This window comes from Tamandua tetradactyla, chromosome 19 (genome assembly GCF_023851605.1).
Source record: "Tamandua tetradactyla isolate mTamTet1 chromosome 19, mTamTet1.pri, whole genome shotgun sequence".
Classification (NCBI taxonomy): domain Eukaryota; kingdom Metazoa; phylum Chordata; class Mammalia; order Pilosa; family Myrmecophagidae; genus Tamandua; species Tamandua tetradactyla.
In genome coordinates, this window is record NC_135345.1 from 40273546 (window position 1) to 40290754 (window position 17209).

A 17209-nucleotide genomic window follows, 5' to 3' on the forward strand; every position below is an offset into this window, starting at 1 on the left:
TGGAAAAATAAAGAAATGTGACCCCACCATACAGCATACAAAGAAATTAAAATTTGTGTTTCAAGCAAGTGTACCTATTTCATTGGTTTACACATTTCCTTTTTTCCTTTCCGATAGTCCTACCCATCGAATTACATGGAGCCCATGAAGCCCAATAAGTACGGAGTCATTTACTCCACACCGTTACCGGACAAGTTCTTCCAGACTTCGGAAGGCCTTTCGCACGGAATACAGATGGAGCCGGTGGACCTCACCGTGAACAAGCGGAGCTCGCCCCATTCGGCCGGGAGCTCCCCTTCCTCGCTGAAATTCCAGTCGTCGCACAGGAGAGCCTCGCCCGGGCTGAGCATGCCCTCGTCTAGTCCACCAGTGAAGAAGTACTCGCCCCCTCCACCTGGAGTGCAGCCCTTTGGCGTGCCACTGTCCATGCCACCTGTGATGGCTGCAGCGCTCTCCCGGCATGGAATCCGAAGCCCAGGGATACTGCCGGTCATACAGCCTGTCGTGGTGCAACCCGTCCCGTTTATGTACACCAGTCACCTCCAGCAGCCACTCATGGTCTCCTTGTCAGAGGAGATGGAGAATTCAAATAGTAGTATGCAAGGTAAATTGGGCTCTGCTGCCCCTCTTGGCATTGAACACCCTGGGTCTTCCCCAGCCGGTCTGGGCGAGAGAGCAAAGGGCCAAGAGTCGTTGAACTTTTAAAAGGAAGTATTGCTCTTAGACGATGCCGGAGGCCTTTCCTTTTTGTTTGAAATGTTGACACTAAAGAGCTTCCAAGAATCAGGCTGTCTGCTTAATACCATTAGATAATTGCTTTCACTATTTAATTGCTGACTCTGGCAGAGTAAGAATCTTGACTTTATAAATTGCTTTATTGGATACCAACATGGTTTTAGGTACATAAAGGCGTTTAGTAAATGCCTTTTAATCGTGACGATAGCTAACGGCTTTTAAAAGCCACCTTGTTTACTTCGAGTTAGAGGCAGAGGACATTGGGATTGAAAGGTGATAACCCCAAATCATAGTGAAGAATCATTTCAGAGCTGGTGTCTTAGAAGTCTTGGCCTTTGCTGAAGCTTTGCCAGTGACAAATAAATGCCGATACAGCCGTGTAGTATATAGGTACTGTGCAATGAGCTTTTGAAAGCAGAAATTGGCAAATTGTATAGAATGATTTTTCTCTCTTTATTTTTCAGTACCTGTAATTGAATCATATGAGAAGCCTATATTACAGAAAAAAATTAAAATAGAACCTGGGATTGAACCACAGAGGACAGATTATTATCCTGAAGAAATGTCACCCCCTTTAATGAACTCAGTGTCCCCCCCACAAGCATTGTTGCAAGAGTAAGTATATTTAGGTCTGCCTGGCATTTGTGTAGTAGCATGCATCTTGGAAACTGAATGTAAGCACAAGCTTCAAACAAGTGATGTGGTATGGATTGCCTGGAATGTGTGTTGCAAGTGGCAACTATGGTGTCTACTAGTCAAGCTGGGAGAATCTGTGCAAAAACAGTGTACTTTCTGTATGTGGACAGGATTAACAATGTTTGCAGCAAAATGGTCAACCTGATTTTGCCACCATACCCTATGAAATAATTATTTTGTTTTTCTTTTTCATCCTTCTAGACAATGTGTATATAATTTTCACATAATTGTAATCAAACTGGATCAAATTTACTGCTCTGGATATTCTACTTATGTTGACGCCTGAAAACTTTTTATGTGAATGTACAGTGTCTTCCTAGGTGTCACTTCTAATAGATTATTTCTGTTCTGTGAAGGATGTTTTTAATCAAACTTGTCAGGCCAAAAAGCCCAAGGGAGACACTCTGAAATAAGTTATGGCAATAGCGATAGTACCAGAAAGTCAAGAGTAGTTCAGCATTGAAAGAAGTCTTTATTCTTATCACATGTGCCCATTGAGTATTCTGTCTCCTGTTGAAGTGCCATCCATAGCCAGCTTACATGTATCAGTTAGCATGAAGAACTGAGTATTTCAAGATGATGGCACACAGATTAAATAACATCATTAATGAGATTTGCCACTGTAGATAAGCTCTACTTTTAGCGGTTCATTATACTGTAGGCTGTTTTGTAGCGGCTAAGAAGATGGCTTTTGGATCCAACACCTTGGATCCCAGCTCTGCTTTAAGAAACCATATGTGTGACCTTGGCTGTTCACTTAATCTTGCTATCCCAATTTCCTCTTTATTTTCACCATTGATTGTAATTAGTTTGGTCATTATAATTATCTTGGGTTATGGTGCTTTTAACATTGTAGTCAGTGGCCAGCTTCCTACTACTGAGGCAACAGTTAATTGTCTCCACAGGGTCCTTTCCATCATCTTCCACTAAACTGAATAAATGGTTTGCCCACCTTCCTGGTTTATCTTCTGCACTCTGCTCCCTCACACACTTAGGTCTGCAGCAGAATGTGAATCCTCTGGTTTTAGAGCACCTACTTTCTGATCATTTCAGATACATGCTAGTTGCATCCACATTCAACCCAAATAGGTGCCTTTAGAGCAGCTCATGTATTCATTGTCCGTGGCACCAAATTGTAGTCAATTTTTACTGGTTGTGAATCCTCTTATCCTATTACATTAGTTGGTAGGGAGAGTGTCTCCAGTGCAATTGTACATTATTAGCCTTTACAGTTGGAAATTATTTCATTTCCTTCCCCCATAACAAGTCAGGGACTTTCGTGTGCTCACGCTGTTAGCAGCCTTGCAGGTCCTGGACTTGATCTGCTGCTTCCAGAGACAGGCTTTTTTCACCGCCTTGTCCATGCCTCACCCACTGCATCTGTCTCTTGCATTCGGGTGAAGGGAAAAATAAAACAACTAAATAAAATGTACGAATCCGATTGAATTACCTCTGTTTTACAATGAGTGTCTTTTCTCTGAGAAGGTAACTATTAACATGGCAGTCCCTTTTAATTGTTTCTGCATAGGAGATGAGCAAGATACTATAAAACTAAATATCGCCAACTGCCCACATTGGGGTCTATTGGATAAAAAAGGGTTATTCTGAAGTCGGGTTATTATGAATTATGTTGTAATACATTACAGAGAAATATTTGAAGGTAATACTGTATGCTCTGAATGCTGCAGAAATGAAAATACTTTTTCTTTCCTATGTTACCAAGACGTGTTCTTTCAGTGATCTCGAGCTCGGTGGCTTTAATGGTTAACAAGTAATATGTTTATTTTAATGCTGACAAAAGAATGTATTTTTGCTTCTCAAAAATTCAACACATTAGCCACAACTGGGACATGTGCTCTTTAAGTAATTCTCTCACAGATGTGATTAAGTAATGTCTTGGAGGATACCCAGTAGCAGCCTACATAGGAAATCAGCTAGCCAGGAAAGAATCCTTAAACCAAATGCCTAGTCCTGTTGTGATAAGGCAGCCCTGTAGGAAACCCTTCCTTTCAGGACTTTAAAATGCAGCTTTGAAATTTATTTGCTTGGTCATAGAGTTACAGCTTTAGAATTATTTTTAAAGGCGCTCAAATATGTATCAAATTCCTTTCAATTCCATTTATATATATGAAAATGTATTTAGAATGAAAGTTTTGAGGATCAGACTTACCCCATTTAGTTGTATATGTGAATTGTAAATTTAAGAGGGATCAGCTTAATTCAGAACAATTACTAGATGTCTAATCCTTAAAAGGTACTTAAACTTTTTATAATGGTTTTACAACTTCTTGAAAAATGAGGAGTGACCCCCTTCCAACATGAAAAAGTTACACTGGGCATAGCCTAAATACTCCTAAAGATTGGAGAAGGATGAGAAGAGGAGGAGGAAAGGAGGAGTTACAACAGAGAAGAAAGAATTTAACAAATGAGTATGACTACTGAATCATTTTATTGATATTTCTTTTAGTCTCCAGTGTCCTGGAGCACGTAGAAGGATTAACCTAAAATTGTGGAACTGGAACCCATACCAAACTCTGAAATCTGTTTTATAACTACTTGTTACAATGTATTTGGAAATTTGTTGCTTTTTTATATATTTGTTATACTTCACAATAAAATTGTTACCAAAAAATGAGTGAAGAAATCAGAAAGGGTGAGAGCTGGAAACCCTCATCTCTAGCCACAGCCTGTACTAACACCACCTCTTTGGACATGGAGCTACTAATCACCCTCAAAATGATGTTAAATTTGAAGGTAGATGTTAGCTTGAGTAGAGATTTCCTGATCTGGTTTTAGGACATCCCAGAAACTCATTATTGATTCGGGTGCTAAGTCCCCAAATGGGTAAGGAATTTCTCAACCCTAAATAATAACAGCTACCATTTAGTGATAACAGGTATAGTTCAAAAGGGTTTTATGGTTTTATATGTATTTCTCAGAGCAGCTTTCTGAGATAATATTATCTCCAGTCCTGTATTACAGAGAGGAAACTGAAGGCACAGGAAAGTTAAATACCTTGTCCAGTGTCACAGGAGCTACTCAGGGACAGTCTTTTAGTGTACCTTTATGTACAAAATGAGCAGCTTGGAAAAAGCAATTATAATTAGTACACAAAAGCTCTTCGGTAGATTCCCAATCCATAAAAATCTATTAAGACTTCTAAAGTCATCTGGGATACCTTTCCAATATCCCAGAGGCACATGAGATAAATTTAACCATTATTTTCCCAGTATTTCATTTCCTGGTTATTTTGCTTTTAAGACGAAACATTTTCATTAGATAAACAGATTACTTTTTTCTGTTGTTGAAAGATTGTAAATTAATAATTCAGCTTTATAAGAACTATCTAAACCTCACTTCTCTATTTTCTTTGGTATTTGTCTGTATGTATATAATTAAGGTCCTCATTCTTTTTATTCCTTACCATTTCACATTTACTTTTCTATGTGTCTAAACTTAACTTTCTTGTTCTTTTGTAATCTGCTTTCTCAAGCATCAGGATAAGAGGTGAAATGATACTCAAAACTGACAGTTTTCTTTGTTAATAATAAAAATATGAAAAATAAAATAAAAGCCCCCTCAGTGTTTTCCAAGTTCCTGATTAGCATGCCTGAAAAGCTGTAAGAACCTTTGATAAGGGAAGTACATTCACAGTTTTACTAAGGTAAAAAGCACGTTTCAGGGGATGCAAGGGTAGTTCAGTAGTAGAATTCTTGCCTGCCATGCTGGAGACCTGGGTTTGATTGATTCCCAGTGCATGCGCTTCCCAAAGGTAAAAAAAAAATTTCAACAAATGGTGCTCCATTAATGGGATAGTCGCATGGAAAAAGAATGAAATGATACCCACTATACAACATACAAAGAAAAAAGGACATTTCATTTCAGGGACCCCCTTTTGATTTCCATGGCTAAATTTTATTCTTCTTTTAAATCTCCTAGGCTTAGGTATTTATTCCTCATCAAATTTCTTTTTTCCTTTCACCAACCTATATTTCTCCTTATACACACTTGTACAGAACACTCTGGGACATTCCAGGGGTTGCAGATCATAAGTTAAAGCAAAAAGAACTCTTTCATGACAGGCAGAGACCAGCTATATAAACTTGTGATGTATCCAATCAGTAAGCCTTAGGAAAACAAATGAAGAGAACAGAGCATTTTTTTATTGTGTTTTATCTACAGGGGAAGCTTTGGAAAACTTTACAGAGTTTTCCCACCTCCCCCCCCACCCCCACCTTTCCTCTCTCCACCACCGTCCTTTCTGAAAAAAGTTAATTCATAGCAATGATGATAACATGATTAGATTTAAAGTCCACCATAAAAATATGTGCAAACAGGAATGTGAGTCTGTGGGTGAGTGAGGACAAAGGAAAGGAGAACTCCAGGGGGTCCCCCCCATGAGTGCACAGGCACCAGCACTGTTCACTATAATTGGAATTCGAGTAGCAATCAAAGTTTGAGCTTATGAAAGTAGAAATGCCAGTGTTTTTTTGAAGAGCCAGCATTTGAAAATCAAATGATACTTGGCAGTCTTAAGAGACTCAAGCACCAACGATAACGAAGTATAAAAACATCTGAATGGTGGTTGCCTGATACTTAGGAATTTAACCTTTGACATTTTTTCCCTAAAGAACAATAAATGAAAATCAGGCCAGCCTGGGGAAAAAGGAAGTGTAGTGGTCAGCATTGTTGAGTGCCACAAAATTCTTTAAATAGGTAAATTTTTATCAAGGGAAAGAGACTCTCCTAGCACTTAGCACACCTCACTCTTCTTACTGTCCTTACTTATTTCCATGTCTGTCTCCCCCTAGAGTGTGAGCTCCTCGAGGGCAGGAACCCTGTTTTTATTCATCTTTGTGTCCTGGTGCCAGCTCGGTGCCTGGCTCATGGTAGGTGCTCATAAATGTTTGTTGAATGAATACAACAGTGCTTCTTGGCTTGATCGGCTATTTTCATTTTCGATTTTGTTTGGATCTTTTTGTTTGTTTTGCCCACTGTTGTTAATGCTTTTAGTCGACCTAAGAAAGGAAGAGCCTTTCAGTCAACATTTTACATTTAACACTGATTTTTTTGTAGGAATCACCCTTCAGTTATTGTACAGCCCGGAAAGAGACCTTTACCTGTGGAATCTCCAGACACCCAAAGGAAACGGAGGATACACAGATGCGATTATGACGGATGCAACAAAGTCTACACTAAAAGCTCTCACTTGAAAGCACACAGAAGAACACATACAGGTATCAGAAATACAAAGCTCACTTCATTTTTTTTTAAGAAGTCTTTGAATGGAATGGTAAAGATGAAAGTTGTAGTTTAAGAGGTTGTAACAATGAAAAATTTTCAGGCATCTTGAAAGTTGCCATAGTCACCTACCAGTGCCTGTTAGTTGTGGAGAATGGAGGTTTGCGTAATGATTTGCCTTGTTAATGAGTTAAAACAAACTCAAAGTTACTTGTATAACGAGGTCCCTTGTAATCATTTGCAGTTATGTACTCTGTAGCAGGACGAAAGGATGGAATCTCAGCTGGAACAAAGGGGAAGTGCTTGTAATTGTGGGCCAGTCTCAGCAAGGATGTGGCCTTCCTGTGGGTTCTCACTTAACAAATCCCTTGCCAAATTCTGGATAGCAAAGAGCAGTTCTGTATGTAGAACATATAATGCAGCAGTGTAATAAAAATGAACTTCAAACAGAAGACTGTTACTGAAGGAAAGAAAAGTGAAGGAATTTGGGTAATTACTGTCTTCTAAATTTTGGGGATACTCTATGCTATTGCCTGCCGTACTTATTCTACGGTGCTTGTCATCTTGCCCAGTATTGGCTATACAGTCAAAGGGAAACCAGATCATACACAAGTTGTTTTATGTAGGTGAACTAAAAGTAAAATTGCTTTGAGTGCTCTGAAACATTCTGATAACAAAACATCTTATGGAAATCATATAAAAATGCTTTAAATGATTTGATCAATTGAAAGCAGGGTTAGTGATTAATAGTGAATTAATCTGACATCAAATTCCCTCAGTGTGAAATTCTAGTATAACTGATTTATCTCTACATTTTCCTTAACTCAGAAGGATGATTTTTCTAAATCTTGTGAGTCATTCTTAATGGAAATGTTTACGAAAAATGGTATCTTGGCTTTGGAAGAGAAAAGGGAAGTAAAATGGCTGGCAGTGTAGAATTGTAGTTTTTCTGCCTACGTATTTCTTGCTTTTCCAAGCGTCAGAAGATGCTGAGACCCACACTTCTTGAGAGAGTACTTAATTTGGTATAAAGTTATCATGGAGAGAGCTGAGGATTCACCTGTGTTCAGTGGAATACTCAATCAGCAGTGCCAAATAAATGAATGCAAGCATCTAGGGCAATTAATGGAACCGGAAGTGTGGATATTATCAACTTACAGTCTAAAATTAAAAAGACATTGAATGGTTGGATAACAATTCAGATGTCTCTTAGCTCTTATAGTCTTTGTAGTAAAGCAGGTAATACAAATTGAGTATCTCATTGAAATGTCAGGAATAACAATCCTGCAAGCTATCTAGAGCATGTGAGCTGGTAAACGGGAATTAATTTGTGTTGCCCATTGTGCATTCTTACTGATTTAAATATGTAAAATTTCCAGTACAGCCTTTTTACTTGTAGGTGATCATGGCTCTCCCTGGCACTTTCCCACAAGGGTCTTCTCACCTGCGGATTAGCCCAGAGGAAGGGGTTTAGTGTCCTGACTTTTAACAGGGTGGGGAGGAGTTACTCCTTTTTCAGTAGTGAACCTATCTGGGAAGTAATAGGCCTTGGATCAAAAATCTTAACTGTGCTGTCTTTGCTAATTTTCTTTTGCTTTCAGAGAAATTAAGCTTCTTTTCTTTTTCTTTTTTGCAGGAGAAAAACCCTACAAATGTACATGGGAAGGATGCACATGGAAGTTTGCTCGGTCTGATGAACTAACAAGACATTTTCGAAAACATACTGGAATCAAACCTTTCCAGTGTCCAGACTGTGACCGCAGCTTCTCCCGATCTGACCATCTTGCCCTCCATAGGAAACGCCACATGCTAGTTTGAATACCACCTTCTCCCACCTCAGCACAACTCCCCACTCTCCTGGCTCTCTCTGTCCTCCCTCCCATTATCTAACTCATTTTTTACATGTACATTTTAATTTTGATTCAGCTGGTCTGAGTCTCTGAATTTATATCATTCAAAACTTCCATATGGTCAGTAGTAGATTTTCTCTAATCTTTCCTCCTTACCACGGGTCAGACCTAAAGAATGTGAACACTTTTTTTTTTCCGGGGATGCTAAGCAAACCCTTCTTACAAATACGTTTAATGTACTGAGAACAAGGGAACTTGTAAACTAACATACCAATTGTCAATTTCTCCATGTATTCCTCAAAAGAAGTCAAAGTAAATGTATTAGAAATATAACAGTATCCAGCCTGCTAGTCCTTGCCAGAGACATGCATACCTATGTGCCCTGTGATTGCATTTTGTACTCTACAGTGAAAAGAATGGCGGAACTTTTCCAACACTGGGTAGCTAAAAGTGCAGCAAGATATCGAGCTAGTTAGCACAGTCAAATCTTCATTTGGGTCTTTACCACCAATGGGAGACAAGCCAAAGCTGTAGGTGGGTGATTTTATCAGTTAAAGGAATGGATGCTGTGCCTATACTGCATGGAGTGGGAGCAAAGGGGCATTGCACAGGGGAGGAGCAGAGTGGGCAAAGGAGGAAGCCAACAAGTCCTCCTGCGTTAGAATTTTTCAGCAAGGTTTCAGCATTTGGTTAGTGGTGCACTCCCAGAGCTTCAGTCTTTGTGGACACTCAGCTGCATAGAACCACAAAGCCAAATGCTAATGAGCTTATCCAGGTAACCATCTCCATTCCTGCAGTGTCCTGATAGGGATAATCAAGCATTGATTGAAGGGTCTACACAAAAATATTTACCCATTAATGGTAGATATCTTTTGGGTAAGAGTATGAGTGGTCTTTATTTTTACCACCTGCTTATAGCTTTTGTGCAAACACAAAAATGAGTAGTAATTTTATTCCCCTATCAAAGTGATCATATAGCTTTTATACCGAAACTCTTCTGTGAGAGCTTTAAGGTGATAAATTGGCTCATTTGTGATTATAATGCATATCATAAATAAGCATCTGTTAATGCTTTAGTAGATTCATTCAATTTAAGAGCAAGTGACACTCTTGTAAATATAACTAGGTGTGAAGCACACATACCTTTGTTCTTGGGAGAAATTTCTGAAAAAGATAAGGAGAACTATGTACAATTCAGGGATTCATATATATTGCTTAAAATTCCCAAAATTTACTGCTGGAGCTGGCAGTCTCCTATCACTAACAAGTATCCTGTCAGAAGAACAAATTGAAAATGACTCGTGTTTATATTGAAGATAAATAGGACCATCATTCTGGGGAAGTTTTTCAAAAGCTGGCTTTTGAGTACCATATTCTAAATGCCAATAAAAATAGTCCATGCATAGAGATGCCATTGGTCTTAAATTTGAAGAAAGTGGGCAACAGTGGTCAAATGTAGGTGCATGTAACCAGATGTGCCTTCATCCCTTGATAAAGGATGGAGCTGGAGAAGAAAGAAGAATGGAATCCTGAAGATGCATCCCAGCCACAACTCAGGATCCAATACAACCTTGGCTGGGAGGAATACATTGCTTAATCCTTTTTTAAAAATCAGTGAATGAGTGATTTTGGAGGCCTGTGAATTGTGTGGGGAGTTTACTTTGGCACTATGCTAATAGAAGTGTAGGGACTGTGTTGAGGAGATCCAGCCCTGTGAACCAACAGAAAGGAAATGTAGTTGAAAAATGAAAAGTAATTTGTTATTCTGGCACTTGGGTTTGATTTTCTTTTTTTCTCTTTTTTAAGCACTGCAAAATTTGTTTAGAATATGAAGTCCTAACTGGGCTATTCCTTTTTTCAACTATAGCATGAATTGAGGGATAAAAATGGCTCTTGGAAAAGTAGGTATTGTCTGTGTTATAAATGCTTTGGTCACATTCATGCCAAAGTGTTCAGTCCTTAAAATGGTTCTACAACACTGAAGAATCAAATTGGAATGCAAGGAAATTTTTTTGTATGGTTTTGTTGGAGGTAACTAAGATGTATGTTCCAACCCATATAGAAGAAAAGGGGGGAGGGGTCAAGAAAGAGTAAAATGGATCTCTGAATTAGCTTTGAGTGCAGAATCCAGTTAATAGAAAGTTTCATGGGCTCTCATGAAATTTGATGTGTTTATTATGGTGTATTTAAACTTTGTTCAAAAGAACAAGCAAGACCCTGCAAAGACTTATTACTTTACCATGTAGCTTGCTTAGATTATGTTAACAGTTTATTAACAAAGAGCCATTTTAATTCTCTGAAAGAAAAGCAACCCAGAGAGGCCATTCTCTATTCCCATGCTGTCTATATACTTGAGTTACCAATTGGCCCTTACCAAATTGTCTTATATATATTTGTATTTTACTATGATAGTTGGGAAATTTAGTCTCTTAGTCATTTTTAGCTGTTATTGTGGAAGACCTTAAATATGAGATAATCTTAAAATGCCCTTGAACATGGTTTTAGTGTTGTGCCATGTTACCATCATGGTGATTTTAAATGGATGAGATTGATTTGTAAACATAAAGTTAGTGTCATGTAAATTCTGTTATAGAATTTCTTGGACTGTTACCCAAGTGTCACCTTGGGGAAGAAGTCAAAAAATTAAAATCTGAATCCATCAGAGTTTTAAAATGTGAATCTACATCGTAAATGGGCATTATCATTCTAAATTACTTGTTCTGAAGAATGTGTTAGCAGCATAGCTACGTTCAATTAAGGAGATGCTAAATTTGCAGAAGTTTCAAGAGCCTTGGAGCAGATTTACAGGGGGAACTACATATGTACATGTATATTTTATTAAATACCCATCTGCACTATCAGTATTGCACTAATGTGGAATTTGAAAGACTATATTGCTGATACTGTGTACCTGCACATCATTCCTGACAGATTGTTTTAAAGACAATCTCAAAGAGCTAAGATAAATTGACTGGTTTAAAAATATGTGGTAGTCTTGAAGGAATTCCTGTCATTCATGAAGTTGCTCAGAGTTGTCTTTATTCTCTTCTTGGTCAAGGTTAACAGTTGCTAAATGATTGCAAATTCACTTAATACATTTATAAAGCCATTTTACACGCATTAAACGAGGGCTACAACAATATCGTGTTTTACAAATACTAGCACTTTTATTTTTCTGTTAATGTACTTAGTGTTAGAGGGTCAAAGTAATCTTTCTGCTTAGCATCTCTTAACCATACCTGCAAGTATAGCAGGAATATTACATTTACAGTACTTTAATACCTGTATAAACTATGCAGAAATTTTTAATAAAGTGTAATATATTTTATAAGCTAATAAGACTGAATGGGTAAAGGTTTTTAGCATGCATTAGTATACTTGCAAATACTGAAACATTTTGGTAATCTTTCTTACTAAAGATGTGAATGTTTAATGTACCTTCTCTGTTTCTACTCTGTAGTCCAATGGGAATTCAGTAATGACATTTTGTCATGTCAAACTGTGAACATAAATTTGTACTGTACAGTCCTCATATACTATATACAGTATGCAATATATGTATTATATACTTGTTAATAAAACCACCAGAATATTAAGTGTGATTGTGCGATTTCATGTAAGCAAATGAAACATGTAAGAGATCCTGCTTAGAAATTTCAAAGTAAATCACTGATGGACAATCACTGTTGATGGACAGAGAAAAATATAACTAACTGGACAATGCACTAAATGAGTTAACAGCCCTAAAGCTTTGTCCCTAGACACCTGGTAAAAACCAACAGATAGTCTTCTAAATGCAAACTTTATAAGCCTTAAGACAATCTGGCAGAAAGGCAGAAACTCACCTAATCCATCTCTGCAAAAAAGAATTTGCAGTGAGATGTGTTTGATAGAAAGCACATTTATCTAATGCACTAAATTTTTAAGATGAAGCACGAGTATGCATAGCTTAGAGAGTGGGCAATCAGAAACAGGACAGTAACTACTAAAGTAAATAATTCTGGCTAACAATTATTTTTCAATCCTTCAGTAAATCATGTCCATGGACACTGCAATATAAAGCATTCTAGGAACTGATGAGGGTTTAGCGTCCTTTTGTTCATGACAAAATGTAGCATCTCCCTTCCTCACCCCCACTCCCTTACAGGTAGCTTCACAGATACAATGTAAGGAGGTTAAGGAGAAGTCTAAATTCAAATTCAGGCTTTGAAGCACTCTACCTTCTCAGGTGAGGTCTTTCGTACTGAGGTAGTTGACTCCAAACCCAAAAGCTAAGAAGTTTGTGAGACTGCTATCAGAAATACCATAAATTGGTCTTGGCTTCACAATAGGAATCTCTTAGCTCATGACTTGGAAGACAAAATTAAGATATGGGCAGGGTTTGCTTTCTGCCTGAAATCTGTAATGTTCTGATGCTGACTTGCCACAGTCCTCAGGGTTTTTGGCTTGTATCTCTGCCTCCTATCAAAGGGTGATCGATCATGCTCTCCTTGTGTCTGCTTTTCCGGTTTCCACTGACTTCCATTTCTTCCTGTGGCTTCCAGTTCTGGTTTCCAGTTACTTCTTTTTATAAAGCCTCCAGTAAGTTGCATTAAGACCCCTCCTTATTAAGTTGGCCATCTTTAACTAAAAATAACATCTTCAAAAGGTCATATTTACAATGGGTTCACACCCAAAGGGGCACGTATTAAGATTAAGAATGTGTTTTTGGAGATAGATCATTCAACCTACCACAGCTAATATATGTGACTGCAAAGTCACAATGAATATTGGTTTGGATCAGTCCAAATCACTGGATGTAATCCTCCCACTCCTTTATGTGAGTGAAAAGAAACCTGCTGATTTCAAAATAAGACCCAAACTTCTAGGAGGAATAATGTAAACTGGATTCTGGCCAGAGTGACCAGGATGATGAAAAATACAGACTCTGAAAATTAGATTATATGGAGAATAGCTGAACAAAAGATGTTCTGCATGCAGAAGAAGACAACACATAATCATTGCCAGATTTTATTTATTTATTTATTTTTGGTGGGGGGAGAAGGGGTGCATGGTCTGGGAATCAAACCCTGGTCTCCCTCATGAAAGGCTAGCATTCTACCACTGCCAAATGTTTTAAATGCTGTCAATTAGAAGGGGGATTAGGATCCTTGCTGGGGATAAAGTGTCAATTCTAATGTGCATTAAAGGAACAGACTGACTCTGTTCAGGGAAGAATGGGTTGATATGGCAGTAAATGCATATATGTATACACATAGAAGTTAAACTTAGAGACCGGGATGACCAGTGTGTGTGCACAAAGCACAACGATGCATTGCCCTTCAAGGGTACATTCACTTTAAGATGTGTAAACTGAATCTGTTACCATTTCCTTTGACTTGAGTAGATGATAGTCAAAGTAGTTGGTAATGGTGCTATATGTGGGGGGAGGGCCACCTCCCAAATTAGAAACATAGTTCTTCTTCAGTTTATTACCGTTTTTCGAGAGGAGCAGTTCTCATCAAATCTGGACATGTTTATTGCTTTGAGTGTTTCTGCTCATTAAGCCCTGGGTTTTGCATTCTCCAGGGGCACCCTGAGTGATCCAGGTCAAGGATAGAAAACAGAAGTTGGATCTTTAGAGTCCTGGACCATGTTTCTTTCTCACTGAGCGCAGTCAATCTTGTTCCTGCTGTCAAGACCCAGTGCTTCTGAAGAACTCTGGGAGAGGAATCCTTTGAGGACCTCCAAGGATATTGGATCTGCTCCAAGTCTCAAATCTTGCTGCAAAATCCAGCTATTTTCATGTTACACCTCTGCCTATGCTCAAGCATTCCTATAACTTAACTAAAATCCTACTGAACATTTAAGCCAGTTTCTTTCTTAACACCCTTAACACTGCCCTCCCTAAGACCACTCATTACACTCTAGTTATAAGGCAAAGACTCTTCCCCACCAGAAGGAGAGCCCCATAGGCTGGACTGGGACTCATTTACCTTTGTGTCCTCAGTACCACACAAAGAGAAGGCATCATTAAATATTTGTTGAATGAAAAGTTGACTTTGACTTCTAGACTAGCTCTGGCACTAAGCTCGCTCTCATCCCTTCACATCCAACTGTCACCTCCAACCCTTCTTCTGAATCTGTCCTCTCCTATTCTGCCTCAGCTCAGGCCTCTCTGTATCTTGCTGGGGCTGTCCCAGAAGTCTCCTTACTCTCTCACTTCAATCATCCAAGAGGATGGTAAACCACACCAGTCACTAAAACAAAGATTTGATCGTGTTACTGCTCTCCTGTTTAAAATCTTTCCATGGCCCTGTTGCACCTGTGCTGGTTTGAAACTGTTATGTACCCCAGAAAAGCATTATTCCTCTAATCCAATCTTGTGGGCACAAACCTATTGTGGGTGGGATCTTTTGATTAGGTTTTTCCAATAGCAGGTGGGACCTTTTGGTTATGGTCCCCCGTTGATTAGATGTGACTCTACCCATTCAAAGTGGGTCTTAATCCTTTTACTGGAGCCCTGTATGAAGAGACTAAAAGGCAGGAAACATAGAGAAATAGAGACATCTCAGAGCCGACACAGGGCAGAGAGGTGAAACCAAGACACAGAAGTCTGGGGATGCAGAAAGAGCTGAGAGAGCTGTTTGAACCCAGAGGCCAGGAGAGGATAGCAGATGTCGCCTGTGCCTTCTCCATGACAGAGAAGCCCCCATACACAATCAGTCTTTCTTGAAAGAAGGTATCCTCTAGTTGGTGCCTTAATTTGGACATTTTCATAGCTTTAAAATTCTAACTTGTAACATAAATCCCCTTTATAGAATGCAATCCATTTCTGGTATAGTGCATCCTATCAGTTTTAGCAAACCAAAACCGCAGCTGAACTTGTCTCTCTTGATCCAACCTCTGCTTTCTATAAGGCCTCATCTATTATCACTGAAATTTTGTTCTCTTTTTATGTTTTCCCCCAGAACCTTCAAACTCTCTCCAGGCTCTGTGACTTTCAGAGAGATTTTCTCCAAATTCCTACTCACCTTTCAAAACCACATTCATCTTTTCTTTGAGACTTTCCCTGGGTGAACTCCACTCACTTCCTCAGCAGAGATACTCTAATTCTTTCTGTAGCTGCACAACCCTTGTGATTTCCCCAGTTATTACCATTTATCATCCTACCTTTAATTTGTCCATCCCTCACTAGAGCTTAGATATCTAAACTGATTCTTCTGTAGATTTTCCTAGTGCCCAATCCCAGGGCTAGATACAAAGTGGCATTCAGGGAAAGTATGTTGAATGAGCAAATGAGTAAAAAAATAGTTAGCATTAATTGAGCATGTAATATATGCTCAGCACTCTTCTAAGACTTTAGCATGTAACTTTTTTTTTACAGATTTTTTTTTTTACATTTTTTTTTTTTACAGATTTTTTTTTACATTTTTTTTTACAGATGTGAAAACTTAAGCACAGAAAGTTTAAGTAACTTAGCCAAAGTCACAAAGGTAGGAAAGTGAAGAACCAGATACAAATTCAGACCACCTAACCCTAGAGCCTGTTCTCTTGACTACTATATGGGTCAACAGTCTGAGTGGCCTCCAGGCCATTTTGGTACCTCCTCTCAAAATTCAAACTATCTGTGCTTGCCTTTGCCTGTATTGTGCCATCTTCTGAGGTACACTCCCCAGACCCCAGTCATCCATCTCTTAACTAAGAAATGCTATTAACTCTTCAATACTTACAAAACCAGAACTCCCCAAGACATGGTAGAGAGAGATAATTTGCTCGTCTCCATAAACAAGAGGCTTGATCTATACTTTTATAATGTCAGGTATACTGGGATATATTTTACATAGGGTAAAATAATTCTTTTTAGTGTATAGTTCAATGAGTATTGTCAAACATCTACAGTCATTTAATCGCCACAATCAGGACATAGAACAGTTTCATCCCCCTCCGCCCCATTCCCTCTTACCTCTTTTTAGTCCATCCCCACTACCAGGCCTAGTTTCTTTCCCTGTATTTTTACCTTTCCAGTATGCACATGTCCTTTGAGTCTGGCTTCTATCACTTAGCATTATGTATTTGAGATTCATCTATATTGTTGTATTTATCAGTCTTTGTTCCTTTTAATTACCAAATATGGATGTACCACAATATGTTAATACATCTACTCTTTGAAGGATTTGCGGATTATTTCCAGATTGGGATAGTTATAAATAAAACCACAATAAACACATATTTTTTGTGTGTTAACATAAGTTTTCATTTCTCTTAGGCAAATGCTTAATGGTGGTATTGCTAGATTGTGTAGGAAGTGTATGTTTAACTTTATTACAAAATGTACAAAACTGTTTTCCAGAGGAGCTGTGGCATTTTGCACTCCCGCCAGCAATAGATGAGAGTTTCTGGAAAATACTGACTAATACTCTGCACCACCTACCCCTCCCCACCAGGCTGCAGCAACTGTGGGACACAGCCTATATTAACCAATACCTTTCTGTACTAAGTGAATGTCAGCAAAGTGGGCCAGGATGTGTGCTGTATGTCTAAATGGCTTGCCTACCTGCTAAACCAGAAGATTTAAACAAGAACCAAGTCAATATAATACAAAGTTCTGGGGCTGACTGCTGAAAATCCTTGTTCCTTAGTTTTTCTGTCACATGGCAATGCACATGATTTCCTTTCCTGGGCTCTCCCTTCTCTTCTGGATTCCA

The 17209-nt window shown here is 38.6% G+C and overlaps 1 protein-coding gene across 1 annotated transcript in view; it reads left to right on the plus strand.

Moving 5' to 3' along the window:
- The window catches only part of KLF3 (KLF transcription factor 3), a 34513-nt gene extending 22395 nt beyond the window's left edge, over window positions 1-12118 (plus strand). The window contains exons 3-6 of the mRNA XM_077136591.1: window positions 118-604; window positions 1200-1350; window positions 6508-6668; window positions 8309-12118. Of these exons, the coding sequence (XP_076992706.1) occupies window positions 118-604; window positions 1200-1350; window positions 6508-6668; window positions 8309-8490 (981 nt within the window). The 3' untranslated portion in view covers window positions 8491-12118. The remainder of the gene's footprint in view (window positions 1-117; window positions 605-1199; window positions 1351-6507; window positions 6669-8308) is intronic.
- Window positions 12119-17209: the final 5091 nt, after the last annotated feature.